The following is a 17,364-nucleotide window of genomic DNA, read 5'->3' as shown; positions in this document are numbered from 1 at the left end:
GAAAATGCCGACCACCGCTGCGTCAGGCAGCACACGAGCATGACAGACTCTAGTGAGTGATTAGTATAAGGCATATCACCAGAATCAGCCCCCAACAGGTTACATGTGGGTTTCAAGATTCTTTGGCCTATAATTGGCTAAAGACATGAAGCTTTGTCTAAGGCTTGGAATGTTTCAACATAAGGAGCTGTTATCAGAGATAAGCCACCTGACACAGATTTGTTGTGTAAACTGAGGACCTGCAGGCTTGTCTTGCATACCCTTGGGCCTGTTACTGGGTTATGAAGGATGTCTCCAAGAAGGGAGGGGGTTATGATGAGGCCTGTCTGACCTCCCTCCTCCTTCCTCCTGGTAGATAATTTAGTTTTAGAGTATTCCTTTGGCCACGAGGGGGTCCATTTAGTCAGCCGGTGTGGGGGTGAGCCTTAAAATTTTATTTTAGTTCACATCCATGACAGTTTCCTCTCATGCATGCATATATCATTTTTGAGACAAAGACTCAAGGGGAACCTTCTACAGATACCTAGTGTTCTTTCTCTCTCTCCTTCTTCTCGGGCATTCTATCTCATATATTCCAGCTGCCTCAGTTTCCTGGAATTCCATTCTGTGTCTCCTTGACTCATGGAGACTGCTGGAGGCCTCAGCTTGTGTTGTTTCCTATAATTTGGCCAGCTTTCTAGCTATTTACATTGGGAATTAAATTCAGCCTCTGGTACTCTATCATCACCAGAAACCCTTCCATAGTATTTTGAAGCAAATCCCAGACATCACATGATGTCATCCATAAACATTTCAGTATGTACCTCCAAAAGATAAGGAATCTTTTATTCTTTTAGCACAAACCCAGCCAATTATTAACTCTAAGAAAATCAAAAAGTTACAAAAAGAAGGAAAATTTGATTCAAATGCACTATATGGCTTAACTTTAAATAAAAATTTAAAAACACAATCTGAAGAGAAAGCAAGCATCAAAACCTGACTCGGACATGGCACAGATTTGAGAATTTCATTAAACAGAGGCTCTAAAATAACTATGATTAGTGTGCTAAGGCCTATAATGGAAAAAGTGGTCAATGTGCAAGCACAGATGGGTAATATAAGCAGAGAGATGGAAATTCCAAGACAGGATCCAAAGGAAATGTCAGAAATCAAAAACGCCATAAGAGAAATGAAGAATGCCTTTCAAGGGCTCAGCAGTAGCCTGGTCACAGATGAGGGAAGTATCAGTGAGCTTGAAGATATGTAAATAGCAACTTCCAGACTGAAATGTGAAGAGAAAAGAGAACAAAAAATAAAACAGAACATCCCAGAAATGTGGGCAATTACAAAAGGTACGATAGACACATAACTGAAATACCACACATGGAAGAATGGAGCAGCATAAATGCTTAAAGTAATAATGGCTAAGAATTTTCAATATTAATGACAGATACCAAAGCACAGACACATGGTGCTCACGGAACACCAAGCAAGATAAATTTGAATAAAGGCATAGCATATTCAAACTAAAGAAAACCAAAGTCAAAGAGAGAAGGTTGGAAAAAGCCCAGGGAAAGAGGGATAGATACCAACCTATAGATGAACAAGGATAAGAATTACAGTGGACTTCCATTAGAAACCACGCCAACATGAAATGAATGAAGTGCAATATTTAAAGTGTGAAAAGAAAGAGTAAAACAAAACTCACCAACCTAGAATTCTATATCTAGTGAAATTCTCTTTCAACAGTGAATGAGAAGTAAAGACTTTCTCAGATAAACAAAAACCAGGGAAATTCATTTCCAAGCAGCTATGCCCAGCAAGAAATGTTAAAAATAAGAAAGAAAAGAAGAAAAGAAAAGAAAAGAAAAGAAAAGAAAAGAAAAGAAAAGAAAAAAAGAGAAGAGAAGAAAAGAAGGAAGGAAGGAAGGAAGGGAAGGAAGAAGGAAGGAAGGAAGGAAGGAAGGAAGGAAGGAAGGAAGGAAGGAAGGAAGGAAGGAAGGAAGGAAGGAAGAAGGGAAGGAAGGAAGAGAGAGAAAAGTTCTTCAGGGAAAAGAAGAATATAGGTCAGAAATTCAGATCTGCATAACAAAATGAAGAGCATTGGAGAAGGAATAAATGAATGTGAAATGAAATATTTTAATTTTCTCTCTCTCAGTGATTGAAAAGATCAATTCAAAGCACCAGTAGTGATCCACTGGGCCATTATAGCTTATGAATGAGTGAAACAAATGATACCAATCTCACTTGGGATGGGTGGGAAGAAGTGGGAATATTCCAAGTTACTTGGATGACATGTGAAGCAGTATATGTCATCTGAAGGTGGATTTAGATTAGCTTAAAATGTATGTCTGAACTCTAGTGGAGCTGACAAAATAATTTTAAGTGTAAGTGTTATGTTAAGAGAGAAGATTAAATGAAATAAGAGAAACTGATCAAAACAAGAGGAGGCATAAAGAGGGAGGGGAAGGAGAGAAGGGAAAGATCCATGAAAGGAAAATAGTTTCAAACATGGCCGATGTTACTACAACTATAGCAATAAGCACTAAAAAGGTGAATGGACTAAACACATCAACCGAGGACAGAGATTATCAGAGTGGATTTTAAAAAAAAATCCAAATATATGTTGTCAACAACAAACCTGCTTTCATTATAGACACTGAGATGGGTTAAAATTAAAGGGATGGAGAAAGATATACCATGCTAACACTAATCTACAGAGAGCTGGGATAAGCTATATTGCCTTCAGACAAAACAGACCTCAGAACAAGGAAATTTAACAGGGATAAAGAGGGGAAGTACACATGCTAAAGGGGTCAATTCATCACCATATATGAGGCAAAATATGATAGAATTACAAGGAAAAACAGACAAATCCACTATAATAGCTGGATACCTCAACACCCCTCTTTCAGTAATTGATCAAGCAGGCAGGAAATCAGTAAGGATATCATTGACTTAAATAGCACTATCAACCAACTTGATCTAATAGACAGTTACAGATACTCTTTTCAATAACTGCAGAACACACATTCTTCTCAAGTTTGCTTGGAACATTCACAAGATAGACCCCACCCCATTCTGGCTCATAAAATGTAACAATAAATTTAAAAGAATAGAAATCATATAAAGTATGCTATCAGGTCACCAGAGAATTGAACTAGAACTCAGTAACAGAAAAATAAGTACACTATCCCATAATATATGAAGATTAAACAACTCACTTCTAAATAACACATGGAGCAAAGAAGAGGTCTGATATTTTGAACCAAATGAAAATGAAAATAAAACATCATGATTTGTAGATTACAGTAAAAGTAATGTTTAAAGGAAAATTTATACTATTACATGCATATAGCAGAAAACAAGAAGGATCTAAAATCAATTATCTAAACTTTCACCTGAGAATATTAAAGAAAGAAATGCCATTTAAGCCTAAAGTAATCAGAGAAAAGTCATTAAAAAATTAGAGCAAAAATCAATGAAAATGGAAACAATATAGAAAATGTTATGAAACTAAAACCTGGTTCTCTGAAAAGATTACTATAATTGACAAACATCTAGCCAGACTAACAAAGGAAAAAAAAAGGGAATATGCAAATTATCAATACCAGAAATGAAAGAGCAGTCATCACTACTGACCCCATGGACATGTAAAGGATCACAAAGGAATACTATGAACAACTCTAGGCCCACAATTTTAATAACTTAGGTGAAATGGACAAATCCCTTAAAAGACACAAAATATAAAAATTTACAAAAAACGAAGTAGATAAACTAAATAGGCCTACATCTATTAAAGAAATTTAATCAATAATTAGTAATCTTCTAAGAAAGCACCAGACTGAGATCATTTTACTGGTAAATTTTATCAAACATTTATGGAAGAAATGATACCAATTTTCCTTAATCTCTTCTAGAAAATAGAAGCAGAAAGAGCATTTTCTAACTCATCTTATCAGGACAGTATTACTCTAATACCAAAAACAGACAAAGACAATACAAGGAAGGAAAACTAGAGACCTAGACCTCTCATGAACATAAATGAAAAAATCCTGAACAATAGGTTAGCAAATCAAATCCAACAATGTATGAAAATAATTATACAGCACAACCAAGTGGGATTTATTTCAGGTATGCAAGTCTCATTCCACATTCTGAAATCACTTAATATAATACAGCATATCAACAGGGTAAAGAAAAATCATACAATCATATCAATTAATATAGAAAAAGTATTTGATGAAATTTGATATACATTCATGATAAAAATCTCTCAGCATATTATAAATAGAGAAGAACTCCCTCAGCTTGATAAAGAATACTTACACAAAAAAACTTATAGTTAATCTCATACTTAAATAATGAGAAATTGGATGCTTTCCCTTTCAGATCATGAATAAGGCAAAAATGTCCTGTATTACCACTTCTATTCAACATCATCATACAGGAAGTCCTAGCTGGTGTCATTAGATAAGAAGAAGAAGTAAAACATATACAGATTAGAAAGGGCCAATAAAACTGAGTTTATTCCCAGATAAATAATTGTCCTGTAGAACATTTCAAAGAATTGACCAAAAATGAACAGACAAACAAACAAAAACCCTAAAACTAATTAGTGAGTACAGCCAGGTTGCAGGATACAAAGTGAATATACAAAAGCCTATTGCTTTCCTATATACCAGCAATGAAATGACTGGAATTTGAAAATTTTTAAAAAACAAAATTTACATTACTACCAAAATATTGAAATACTTAGGTATAAATCTAACAAAATATGTACAGGACATATATGCAGGAAACTATAAAACTCTTATGAATGGACTCAAAGTATATTGTCAGCTGAAGAAAATGATGGGGTTCATAAGTTTGGAAAGGACTGCAACCTGCAGGGTTGGGAAGCAGGAGCCTTGGGTAGAAGCTGAGAGAATGTGCTTCAAGGGAGGCACAACAGGAACAGGAATTTATGCTGAGCAGCATAGCTCAATATACATACTTAACAAGCTATAGGATGAGTCATGCATATTTGTGAAAGGAGAAACATGAACATGTGCAACTGAGCTTCATGCAGCTTCATGGGGTCTGTGTTTAGAAAATGGTAGCCTTAGCATGACCCATGGGTGGAGTTCTTGGCCCTCTGATGTCAAAAGGTGAGGCAGAGGACATGGAAGCCCTCACTGCACATCCCCAGTAGACTGGTCAGAACCACTCTGTGGTCAGTGGCCTCTTGTCAGGAAGAAATGCTGCCCAGTTACTGTGCCGAAACCACACAAGGGAAGAGCAGCATTAGGCAGTCAACTGGAATCAGTGGTGGGGCAAGTTTTTCCAAAGGCTGGTTCTGCTTAACCCTTAGGGAAAAGAGCCTAGCGGTGGTTAATGAGGGAGGCGGTATAATGAGGCATGTCTGACTTCCCATCCCATCATGACCAGGAGCTCAGTCTTAAGGTTTCTCTGGGGTCCCCTTGGCCAAGAAGGGGGTGTGTTCTGTTGGTTGGGAGATTTAGGATTTTATTTTTGTTCACAAGATCTAAACAAATGGAGTATATTCCATATACATGGATTGAAAATTCAATATTGTGAAGATGTCAATTCTTCCCAATTTGATCTATAGAATCTATATAGATTATCAGTCAAAATCCCAGCAAGCTATTTTGTAGATATTGACAAACTGATACTAAAGTTTGTATGCATGGAATGGCAAAAGGCCTAGAATAGCCAACACAACACCAAAGAACAAAACTTGATAGGTCACACTATGTAATTTCAAGACTTACTATAAAGCTACAGTAATCAAAACGGTGTGGTATTGGTGAAGGAATAGGCACATAGACCACTGGAACAACATAGCGAGCCCAGAAGCAGACCCACAACATAGTCAACTGATCTTTGACAAAAAAGCGAAGGCAATTCAATGAGAAAGAGAAGTTCTTTCAACAAATGGTCTTAGGAACAATTGATAACCGTATGCCAAAAAAACAAAAACAAAAACCCCAAGCCTAGATACAGACTTTACACCTTTCACAAAAATGAAATGAAAACAGATTCACAGACCTAAATGTAAAATGCAAAACTATAAAACTAGAAGGTAACAGAGGATAAAATGCAGGTAACATTGGCTGTGGTGGTAAGTTTTAGAAACAAAAACAAAACCAGAAACCATGAAAGAAAAAATAGTAAATTGGATTTTATTCAAATTTAATAGTTATGCTCTACAAAAGACAATGTAAAAAGAATGGAAAGAAAAGCCACAGACTGGGAGAAAATATTTTTAAAATACATATTTGATAAAGACCTTGTATCCAAAATATGCTGAAACTTAAAAATCCATAATAAGAAGTTGAACAATCCAATGAAAACATGGGTAAAAGATCTGAACAAAAAAGGTATGCAGATGGGAAATAAATACATGAAAAATACTCAACATCCTTTGTCATTAGATTGCAAATTAAAACTAGATACCACTACATACCTATTAGAATGGCAAAAATTCACAAACATGCAACAGAAACTCTCATTCAATGTTGGCAGGAATACAAAACTGGTCACTTTACAAGACTGTCTGGCAGTTTCTTACAAAGTTAAACATAATCTTATCCTGCAATCTAGCAATTATTTTCAGCCCAATTGAGTTAAAAACTTAGGACCATAAAAAACCTGTTCATGCATGTTGATAGCAGATTTATTCATGATTGTCAAAAACTGGAAGTGATCAGGATGTTCTTCAACAGATGATCAGATAAACTGAATATTAGTCCACAATTTAAAAATAAACAAACTATCCAGCCACCAAAAAGAATTGGGTGAATCTTAAATGCATATTGCTGAGTGAATAACGCCAGTCTGAAAAGGCTACATATTGTACGATTCCAAGTATAAGACATTCTAGAAAAGGCAAAATTATAGAAAAAGTAAAATGTTCAGTGATTGCCAGGGGTCCAGAGAGAGGAGGTAAAGAGTGAATGGGATACACGATGTTTAGCGTACTGAAACTACTGCATATGATAATGCAACAGAGGCACTATCTATGTATTTGTTAACACTATTGTATTTATAGCACAAAAAATGGACCTTATCATATGAAATTTTAAAAAATTTAAGAAATCCAGGGGATTCCAGGAAGAAATGCAGAATGTGACAAAACAATCTAACTGTATTTCAAATGTAAGAATCAACCTCATGGAAGGGGTTGGAGGAAAAAGATGCTGACCTAAGTCACTTTGGAAATGAGTGAAGTCTTCAAAACGAAATGCAAAAGAAGCTGTGCGTAAGCACTATACGCTACCTGACACAGCTGTCCCCACGGGCTCACCAGCTCTGATACTGCTGCCTGTGCACAATGGAATTGAACAATTAAGTAAAGGGACAGCAGAGGCGGAGCCAGGTTTCTCCCTGCTGGAGTGGGAGGTTTTAGAGGAGCAAGGAGAGGAGGCCAGAATGATCTGGCAAGAGTTGGAAACATCAGGATAAATTCATATTTAGCTTAATATAGACACAGATGGTTACATATGAAAACATTTATGGATGTGTGCACATATATGGTGACAATGCACACAGATATTTTTTTTGCTCTGTCAGCCAAGAGGGCCTGGAAGCAACAACATCTCAGTAGCCACAAGCACATCTGGTGCTCAGATCTTGCTTTCTGATGCCAGTCTCCAGTAAAAGGAATCACACTCCTTGGAGAAACGTCTGCTTTCGTTGCAGCAGTTGCTGTTGCTGTTGGCAAAGGAGACCAGAGTAGCAATGACACACAAGGCAGTAGCAGAACTGATCTCCTCACTGCCTTTCCTTCTTAATGGAAAGAAACCCAAATTCTGTATATAGTTTAAAGAGATTTATTCTGAGTCAAATATGTGTGAGTGGCCCGGAGCACACGGCCTCAAGAGGTCCTGAGGAAACGTGCATGTGTTAGTTGGTTGCAGTCTGGTTTTATGCATTCACGGAGATGGGAATTACATGTAAGCACTAAGTCAATATGTGGGGGTTGTACATTGGTTTGGCCCCCAAAAGAGGGACATCTCAAAATGGGGGCTTACAGGTTATAGGTGGGTTTAAAGATTCTTTGATTTATAATTGATTAAAGAAATGAAGCTTTGTCTAAAGGTTTGGAATGTTTTAACTTATGATAAGGAAGTCTATTAATCAGAGACAAGCCACTAGACATTTACCAAAACTCAAGTGATCTCTTAAATAAATTGATGGCCTGCAGGCGTGGGTTAAGGTTTGTCATGTACAACCGTAGGTCTGTTAATGATTTAGTATCTCATCGTTACAAAGAATATCTCCACAAAGGGAGGGAGGTATGACAAGGCCCATCAGACCTCCATTCTCCTGGCTGGCAACTCAGCTTTAGGGTTTTTCTGGGGTCCTCTTGGCCAAGAGGGGGTCCATTCAGTCAGCTGGGGGGCTTAAGACTTTGTTTTAGTTCACGCCCTGTAGCTGCACATTGGAAGTTGAAAATAAATGAAAAACCCAAGTAATAGCTTCTACTTCCCCTCCATCTTCCGCATGGCCTTTAGAGTTAACCTTCTAAAACACAAACCAGGTTGTGTCATTCCTGTTTGAAATCTTCCTAAGACGATAATAATAGTGGCTAACATGCACTCTGTGTTTCCCAGTGCCAGGCACATCGTAGGTGATTGTTCACTAATTCTGCGACGCAGGCATGGACTTACAGTTTCACCGAGCTTAGGCTTAGGCTTAGGCTTAGGCGGCTTCCCCAGGGCCACACAGCTGGGAAACAGCAGATTTCGGTGGCAAACCCAGCGCCACCCTCCTCATCTCATCGCCATGCAGTGGCTCCTGGGGAGCAGGGGCTTCCCACACGACTCAGCTAGGATGGACGCCGGGACAGCTCTCGAGGGCAGCAGTGAGGCGCTGGGAGGCCTTTCAGCACAGGTGTGACTAAGGCAGACAGACACGGGGCCAACCTGCAGGAAAGCAGGCTGCCGGCACCGTCTGGGACAAGTGACTGTGCCCTGGCCTGGCAGCAGTAGAGGGCGGGAGAGCAGCGATATGAAGGCAGTTCAGTGGTACAACACCAAGAGTTGGTCTTCGGATTTGGGGGCTGGAAAACAGACATGCCAGGGTGGCTGGCTGGTTTCTGGCTTGGGTCACCCACTCAGAGAGGGCACAGCCACACCGAATGGGCTGTATCGGAGAAGCTGGTGCCATCAGGGTGGGCCATGCCGAGGCTGAGGCAGCCATGAGGTGTCCAGAGACTCTGGCAAGCTGCAGACATAAGTGACAAGGGCCCCGGAGAAGTCCAGTGTGGAGATAAAGATTTAGGGGCCATAAACATAAAGCTGTCCCAAGTATTCCCTGCCAAGTTTGATCTCATACCCGAATTTCCACAGCAAAATTTTCACACGTCTGTTTTATCCCTTGAACTTAATAATTATTTATTTTTGTGTCTGTCAACACAACTATACCAAACTCTTATAAGACAGAATGCATAGGCAGATGAGCCTCAGAGAGGCTTAGCGATTTTAACCTCCCCCTCCTGTAAGTGATGGAGCCTAAACTTGAACTCAAATTCTTTCTATTCAAGCTTCGCAGAGCTTCTTTCTCGTGAGCAGGCCCTATGTATTGCAGCAGCCACGTCCCTGCAAGAAAACCGCCTTCACCCAGAGTGGCAACAGGAATGAAAGGAAGAGCATAGTTTGATTTTGTGAATACATTGTAATATAATAAAAACAAAAGCTACCTTTATTGCACACCAACGTTTTGTCACACTATAGACAAAATATCCCGGATGTTCACTCTTTAATACAACCCTACTCTAAGGAAGGTATAGGACCCTTGTTTCACAGATGAAGAGGCTGAAGTTAAGAGTGGTAAAATGACCTGCTCAAAAGTTGTGGAGCCAATATTTAGATCCAATCTATCTGATTCTAGAAAGACAGGCTATCTGCAGCACATCATGGTGTTTTGAGTTTATGAAAGGTAAATCAGTAGCTAGTCTTTCCCTGTCTATTAATAAAGGGAGTTATTTTTAGGTTCAGATGTTAGATTATGAGCAGCGTGGGCACCTCTTGTTGTTGCAGATAACCTCTTCAATCAGCCTTCAGCCTATTTTGAGCTATGTTTTGAAATCCTTATGTGCAATCTACTTTCAATCATGCATAATTCTAGCAGAGCCCTGCAGAAGCAGGAAATGATCAGAAGGGCACCCTTTGAGGGGTGGAGGGCACATACAGGGTGAGCCTACACCACCAAGTGGTTTACAGATCTAGTGGCATATACTCCTTACAACAAAGGATACAATACAGATTAGAGCAGAAATAGATGTAACTGAAACAAAAAGTACAAAAGATCAATGAAATGAAACATTTTTTAAAAATGATAAACAAAATTGACATACCTTCCACCAGACTAATTAAGGAAAAAAAGAGAGAAGACCCAAATAAATAAAATCAGAGATGAAAAAGGAGACATTACAACTGATACTGCTCATTAGAGACTACTATGGGCAACTATATACCAATAACTTGGAAAACCTAGAAGAAATGGATAAACTCCTAGACACATACAGCTACCAAGACTGAACCAGGGAGAAATCCAAAACCTGAAGAAATCAATAACAAATAACTAGAGAGAAGAAATAATAAAAACTCTCCCATCAAAGAAAAGTGCCCAGGACCTGACGGCTTCACTGCTGAATTCTACTGAGCATTCAAAGAAGAATTAATACCAACCCTACTTAAACTACTCCAAAAAATCAAGGAGGAGTATATTCTCCCAAACTCATTCTACAAGGCCTATACCCACCCTAATATCAGATACCATCTTCAGCCTTCAGATGAAGATGTACCCCAAAAAGAAAACTATAGACTAATATCTCTAATGAACACAGATACAAAACTCCTCAACAAAATATTAGCAAACCAAATTCACCAATACATTAAAAAGATTATTCATCATGATCAAGTGGGATTAATTGCAGCGATGCAAGGATGGTTCAACATTCACAAATCAATGTGATACATCATCATATCAACAAAACGAAGGACAAAAACCATATGATCATTTCAAGAGATGCTGAAAAAGTATTCAATAAAATTCAATATCCCTTTGTGATAAAAACTCAAAAAACTGGGTATAGAAGGAACTTACCTCAACATGATGAAAGCCATGTATGACAGACCCACAGCTAGTATCATATTGAATAGAGAACAACTGAAAGCCTTTCCTCTAAGATCTGGGACAAGACAAGGATGCCCACTCTTACCACTGTTATTCAATATAGTATTAGAAATAATAGCTAGAGCAATCAGAGAGGAGAAGGAAATAAAGGGCATCCAAATTGGAAAGGAAGAAGTTCAATTTTCCTTGTTTGCACACAATATGGTCTTATATCTAGAGAAACCTAAAGACTCCACAAAAAACTATTAGAACTGATAAACAAATTCAGTAAAGTTGCAGGATACAACATCAATATACAAAAATCAATAGCATTTCCACATGCCAACTGTAAACAATCTGAAAAAGAAACCAAGAAAGTGATCCCATTTACAATAGCTACAAATAAAATAAAATACCTAGGAATAAACTTAACCAAAGAAGTAAAAGACCTCTATAATGCAAACTATAAAAATTGATGAAAGAAAATGAAGAGGGCACACAAAAATGGAAAGATATTTCATGCTTATGGATTGGAAGAATCAACATTGTTAAAATGCCCATTCTATTCAAAGTGATCTACAGATTCGGTGCAATTTCCATCAAAATACCAATGACATTCTTCACAGAAATAGAAAAAGTAATCCTAAAATTTATATGGAACAAGAAAAACCCAGAATAGACAAAGCTATCTTGAGCAGAAAGAACAAAACTGGAAGAATCACATTATCTGACTTCAAATTATATTACAGAGCTGTAGTAAACACAACAGCATGTTACTGGCACAAAACAGACACATAGACCAATGGGACAGGAAAGAGAACCCAGAAATAAATCCATACATCAATAGTGTATTTGTCTTCTTGACAAAAGTGCCAACAACATACAGTGGGGAAAGGACAGTCTCTTTAATAAACGACGCTGCGAATGCTGGATGTCCGTATGCAGAAAATGAAACCAGATCCCTATCTCTTGCCATATATAAAAATCAAATAAAAATGGATTAAAGACTTAAATCTGAGACCTGAGACTATGAAACTATAAAAGAAAACATTGGGGAAATGCTTCAGAACATTGGTTTGGGCAAGGACTTCCTGGGTAATATCCCAAAGCACAGGCAACCAAAGCAAAATTGGACAATGGGACCACATCAAGCTGAAAACCGTCTGCACAGCAAAGGAAACATCAACAAAGGGAAGAGACCACCCACAGAATGGAAGAAAATATCTGCAAACTACCCCTCTGACAAGGGATTAATAATTAGAATATATAAGAAGCGCCAACAACTGATAGGAAAAATCTGGAATAGGAATAATCTGATTAAAAAACGGGCAAAGGATATGAATAGGCATTTCTTAAAAGAAAACGTACAAATGGCCAACATGATAATATGAAAAAATGTTCAACATCATTATTCATCAGAGAAATGCAAATCAAAACTACGAGATATCATCTCTCCCCAGTTAAAATGGCTTTTATCCAAAAGACAGGTGATAATGAATGCTGGTGAGGGTGTGGAGGAAGGGGAAGCGTTTGTAAATTACTGGTGGGGATGTAAATTAGTGCAACCACTTTGGAGAACAGTATGGAGTTTCCTCAGAAAACTGAAAGCAGAGCCACCATGTGAGCCAGCAACCTCACTGCTGGCTATGCATCTGGAGGAGGAGAAGTGAGGGTCTGCGCGGACATCCGCACTCCCACATCTGCTGCAGCGCTGTGCACTGTGGCCAGTTGGGAATCAACCTAAGTGTCCATCAGCAGGGGAATGGACAAAGAAGTTGTGGTGTATACACAATGGAATATTATAAAGGCACAAAATGAATGAAATCCTGCCATTTGCAACAACACAGATGGAACTGGAGAATATTATGTTAAGTGAAATAAGCCAAGCACAGAAAGACAAATCTTGCGTGTTTGCACTCACGTGTGGGAGCTAAATACTAAAACAATTGATCTCATGGAGACAGACAGTAAATGACAGTTACCAGAGGCTGGGAAGGGAGCATGGCACAGAGTGGGGGTGGGTAATGGGTACAAAAGTATATTTAGATGTGTAGACAGAATGAACAATATTTGATAGCACAAAAAAGTGACTGTATTCAACAAGTTAGGGTATACTTTAAAATAACTAAAAGAGTGGAATTTGAATGTTCCTAACACAAAGAAATGATAAATGCCTGAGAGTAATACCCCAATTACTCTGACTTAATTAATTCACCTTGCGTGCCTGTATCAAAATATCACGTGTGCCCTATAAAGGCAGTTGCACTGTCACATACCCATAATACTAACAATAATTAAACTGAAAACCAAAAGGGCCCCCTGGCCTTTCTGGTGCAAAACTGGCCACATCAACTCTTCTGCTCTCCAGCTGCTGACTCCGAGTGCCTGCTGGTGCAGCGAGGCGGCCACGGGCCAGCTGGTCGTGCTGGTGCACACCTGCCCTGAGGAAGTCATCCCCTCGCGAAGGTCCCCGCCGTGGCACTCAGTGCACGCTGGCGGGAACTGCAAAGAAGACGTGGTCTTCAGGTTGCCAGCGGAAATGGGCGTCCACAGCAGGTAAGCGTGTTAAAGAGTTAGAGCCTAGGATTCCCCGTGTAGGTGGTGTGACGGCAGGTGGATCCCTCGAACTCTGAGTCTCGGCGTCACTGGCTGTAGGACGAGAGTGGGGGTGCCCGCCTGGTCGGGGGACGAGGGTCACTAAGAAGCGGGTTAAAGCAGTTGAAAGCTCTAGAGCAGCCCTCAGGTAACAGGTGTCCCTTGGTCCGTTTTCTTCCCCTCCCTGGTGACAGGTCTCCCTTCCTAATGATTTCCTGCCCTCAGGAAGGACCCGCAGCTGAACTCTGCCTGGCCCAGGAAAGCTCGGGTGGCGAGGCCCAGCTCCGTGAGACACTGCGGGTCGCGCGCTGCCACCAGGCTGGGAAAGGCCGGGGCGAGCAGGAGCATGTGGTCGGCCTGCAGGGCTTGGGTGCCGTTTATTTGTTGGCAAAGGTGTGAGGGCTGCCACGTGTCCTCTGATCAAGGCCAGAAGAAAGGACAGGGTTTTGGTGCTATCAAATGTGAATCCTGATCATACTACTTATTATAATGGCTTTATGATCATGTAAAAATCACTTCAGCTTTTTAAACCACTGAGTGTCCTCATTTGCAAAACGGGAAACATCACCCAGGGGCTGGGACGTTTCCTGGCACCTGGAGAGCCGGAGGGCGAGTCCTGCTGCTGAACTCCGCACTCGTGTTGTGCCCAGACACAGGAAGTGATGAAAAGCACGTGGCTCTTACGATGTAAAACAAAAGTGGGTTCCATTATGAAGAGCTTTGTGTGACATATATTGATTTTTAGGAGTTCCCTTAATAAAAATGGAATATATAATAAATACAAAATATAAGAGCAGAGAACCTTGCCTTCGACATATACAGCCCAGCATTATGCAGCCTGACAGGCAGACGGGAATGGAGGGTGAAGGCCTCCTCCAGGGCCTCGGCAAGGCGGGAGTGAAAGGAGTGAGCGCTCGTGTCCCCGCGGTGTGGGAGAGCGTGAGCCACCCAGTTCACGAGCCCAGATCCAACTGAGTCCCTGAAAGTCAGCATGTGTGGGGATGTCTGTGCCTTCTGCGCGCAGTCTGTATCTGCGAGCAGTGCATCATAGACAAGCAAGCACTGGTGGGCAGGAGAAAACAAACCTCTCTGTCTTCAGATGCTCCCGTGGAACTTTCCCTGGGGCTAGTCCATGCCCAAGGCCTTAGAGGCCTTCTTGGCATTTAGAAAGTTCTTCTTTTTCCTGGGAGGAACATGCAATGAGATCTCCGGCTCCTTCCAATTTCTGAAGACAAAGAGCTTTTCGCCTGTGTTGAATACATCAGTGGTTTCTGCCCCTACAAGGGGTACAGGGGCCAGTTTGCCAATGGGCTCCAGTGACAGGTGTGGCCAATTTCCTTTTCCAGAGAATATCATCCTCTCTCTGAGGGGCAGACAGGTCTTCTTTAATATGCTAAAGAAAGAACACAAGATCAAATTCAACAGCTTTGGCAACTGCCCCTCTTGAGTGTTCTGATGCTTCTTTTTCTAAATCTTCTCTAGTGGGAATCACAGGAGACACTTGGCCCACGGTTTGTAGCCCTCAAAACCACGATGTCCCTTCCTTCCCTCTGTTCTCCAGGTGTGCAGTGACCGCCATCAAAAGACAGCAGAGTTGGGGGTGCAAAGAGCACAAGCCTGGGAGGGAGTCTGGAGAAATACAGAGGGCAATCACAGCGTCCCGAACCCATGGCGACTGCTCACAGCACAGGCCTAGGGCCTTGCCTCTGACCTCCTCTGCTTCAGTTTCATCCTTCCCACTTTCTGGAGTGTGCAGTGCAACAAGACATGGAAGGGTTTTGTGAACAGGAAAGTCTGAGTAGCTATAAGGAATTCTTCTTCTAATTATAACCATTAAAAATAGCCATTAGCCAAAATAAATACAATAATTAAGATGCTAATCAATGTTTAGAGAACATCCTTCGATTGCTAGCTACAGGCTTATCTCAGCTTCTAAGCCAAGCCCACTGGAGAAAGAGTGTGGTGTGCAGGGAAGGGCAGCTGTCTGTGGTAGCAGCCCTCCCCTTCCTTGTGGCTCGCAGGCAGCGTGGCTCCCTGACCCCAGCCACCTGTGCAGGTGCCCGGCATTACCTCTCCTTCCTCTTGCATGCCCAGAGCATCTTTTCTAATCCTCTGCTCACCAGATCTCCGCGCAGCTTGCTGTCCAAGGCTTGCCACCAGCCCTGGTGTTCCCTGAAGGCAAGAAGGGAGAGTTTATGATTTCAGAAGGAATAGCATCGTCCAGGGATTAGCAATCCTAGAGGCCCCACAGGGCGCCGTCCCTCCCGTGTTCACCGTTTGTTCTCTCATCCAGTCTCTGCACACAGACCACACACCTCCTTGAACCTGGGCAAGATGCAACCTCTGCCCTCAAGGAGTCCACAGTCCACGGCATCATGGACAGGTGACAAGTGACATCAGTCGGACAGAGGAAGGCTGCCAACAGTGGAGTATCTTATAAATATACGAATAGAGAAGCTGAGAAAGCACAGTGGGAATCTGGAAGGTGGGCTAAGCCTTCGGCAGGGAGCCCTGAGGCCACATGAAGGCATCTGGTCCCAAACTGAAAGAGAGGGGCCTTGGGCGTGCTGCCAGGTTAGAAGGGCGCAAGTCACACCAGTAAGAGACAGCGTAGAGCTGAGAGTCCTGCCTATGGCAAGCTTGCTCCTCTGCCTCGGCGGTTCACACCGGCCCAGCTGCTGGTGGAGACGGAACTCGTTCGCGCTGGGCGAGGCAGGCTGTCTCCCGGGAGTGACCTCCTGAGCAGAGAAGGACGGTCTTCCGACAGCAGCACTCAGAGAGGCCGGCCCACTTCCCTAGCGCTGCCTTCCCGGGGCTCGGCCCTGGGTTCTGACCTGTCCCTCAGCACACTCTGCTCGTGCTGAGGCTGCTCGGTTTGCACTGCTTGAAACCCAAGATGCTTAACTTGGGGTTATGCAATGGCTCGGCGCCAGGTGCTTGGCACACCACAGTAGTGACTGCCCTGCCCTCAGAGTCTAGGGTACATGGCCTGGGACTCCAGAAGCCAACAGTCTGCTTGGCCGTGAGGCTGGGCAAATGACGAGCATGGTCATGCCCATGGTAACAGCTGCCCCGAGTCCTCTCGCCTTGTCCCAGCTCAGCCCGCCCACCCCTCAGACTAAACTGGCTGAAAGGGTAGCCCCGAAACAAGGTCCTCATGGGTGACCCTCAGGCAGAGGTGGCCTCCCTGTGAGGCCACCCACTCCAGAGTCACCTTGAATACTTGCCATTACATGTCCTCCCAGGCAGTAGGTGGACTGGAAAAAACTAGTCTGTGAAATGCAGCTCTCAGACCATGCCCACCCTCTGACCACAACCACACCAGCACACCCGGCCTCTGGCCACAGCCACCTGTGACAGCCCACGCCCCACCCACAGCTGTTTCCTTTTTCCCTCCCACGCCCACCCCAGGCCTCCTGTGTTCACCTGCAACAGTGCTGCTTGCTTTTTGAGTCAAGAGGCCCCTACAGCTCTGATGAAAAGACACTGCCTCTTTCCTCAGGAACGACGACCTCCACACACACCTGTCCACACGATGAGGCCTCTCCAAGGCGCACTGCTCCCCACGCCCATCCCGCCTCCGCTGGTCCTGGCTGGGCTGATCGTGGCACTGCGGCTGGTGCTCAGCGCTCAGTCCGGCCACGGCTCCTCACTGCCTTGTCCCCG

At 42.1% G+C, this 17,364-nt stretch overlaps 1 protein-coding gene across 6 annotated transcripts in view; it reads right to left on the bottom strand.

Moving 5' to 3' along the window:
- Window positions 1-1,931: 1,931 nt before the first annotated feature.
- EVC2 (EvC ciliary complex subunit 2) overlaps window positions 1,932-17,364 on the bottom strand; it is a 149,592-nt gene continuing 134,159 nt past the window's right edge. For all 6 annotated transcript variants that reach the window (XM_012739712.2, XM_075992952.1, XM_020283645.2 and 3 more), the window contains 2 exons: window positions 15,769-15,870; window positions 1,932-15,091 (listed from right to left, as the gene is read on the bottom strand). In XM_012739712.2, the coding sequence (XP_012595166.2) occupies window positions 14,824-15,091; window positions 15,769-15,870 (370 nt within the window). In that variant the 3' untranslated portion in view covers window positions 1,932-14,823. The remainder of the gene's footprint in view (window positions 15,092-15,768; window positions 15,871-17,364) is intronic.

Source organism: Microcebus murinus, chromosome 16 (assembly GCF_040939455.1).
Source record: "Microcebus murinus isolate Inina chromosome 16, M.murinus_Inina_mat1.0, whole genome shotgun sequence".
Classification (NCBI taxonomy): domain Eukaryota; kingdom Metazoa; phylum Chordata; class Mammalia; order Primates; family Cheirogaleidae; genus Microcebus; species Microcebus murinus.
The sequence above is the reverse complement of the archived record's forward strand: the minus strand, read 5'-3'. Positions and strand labels throughout refer to the sequence as shown.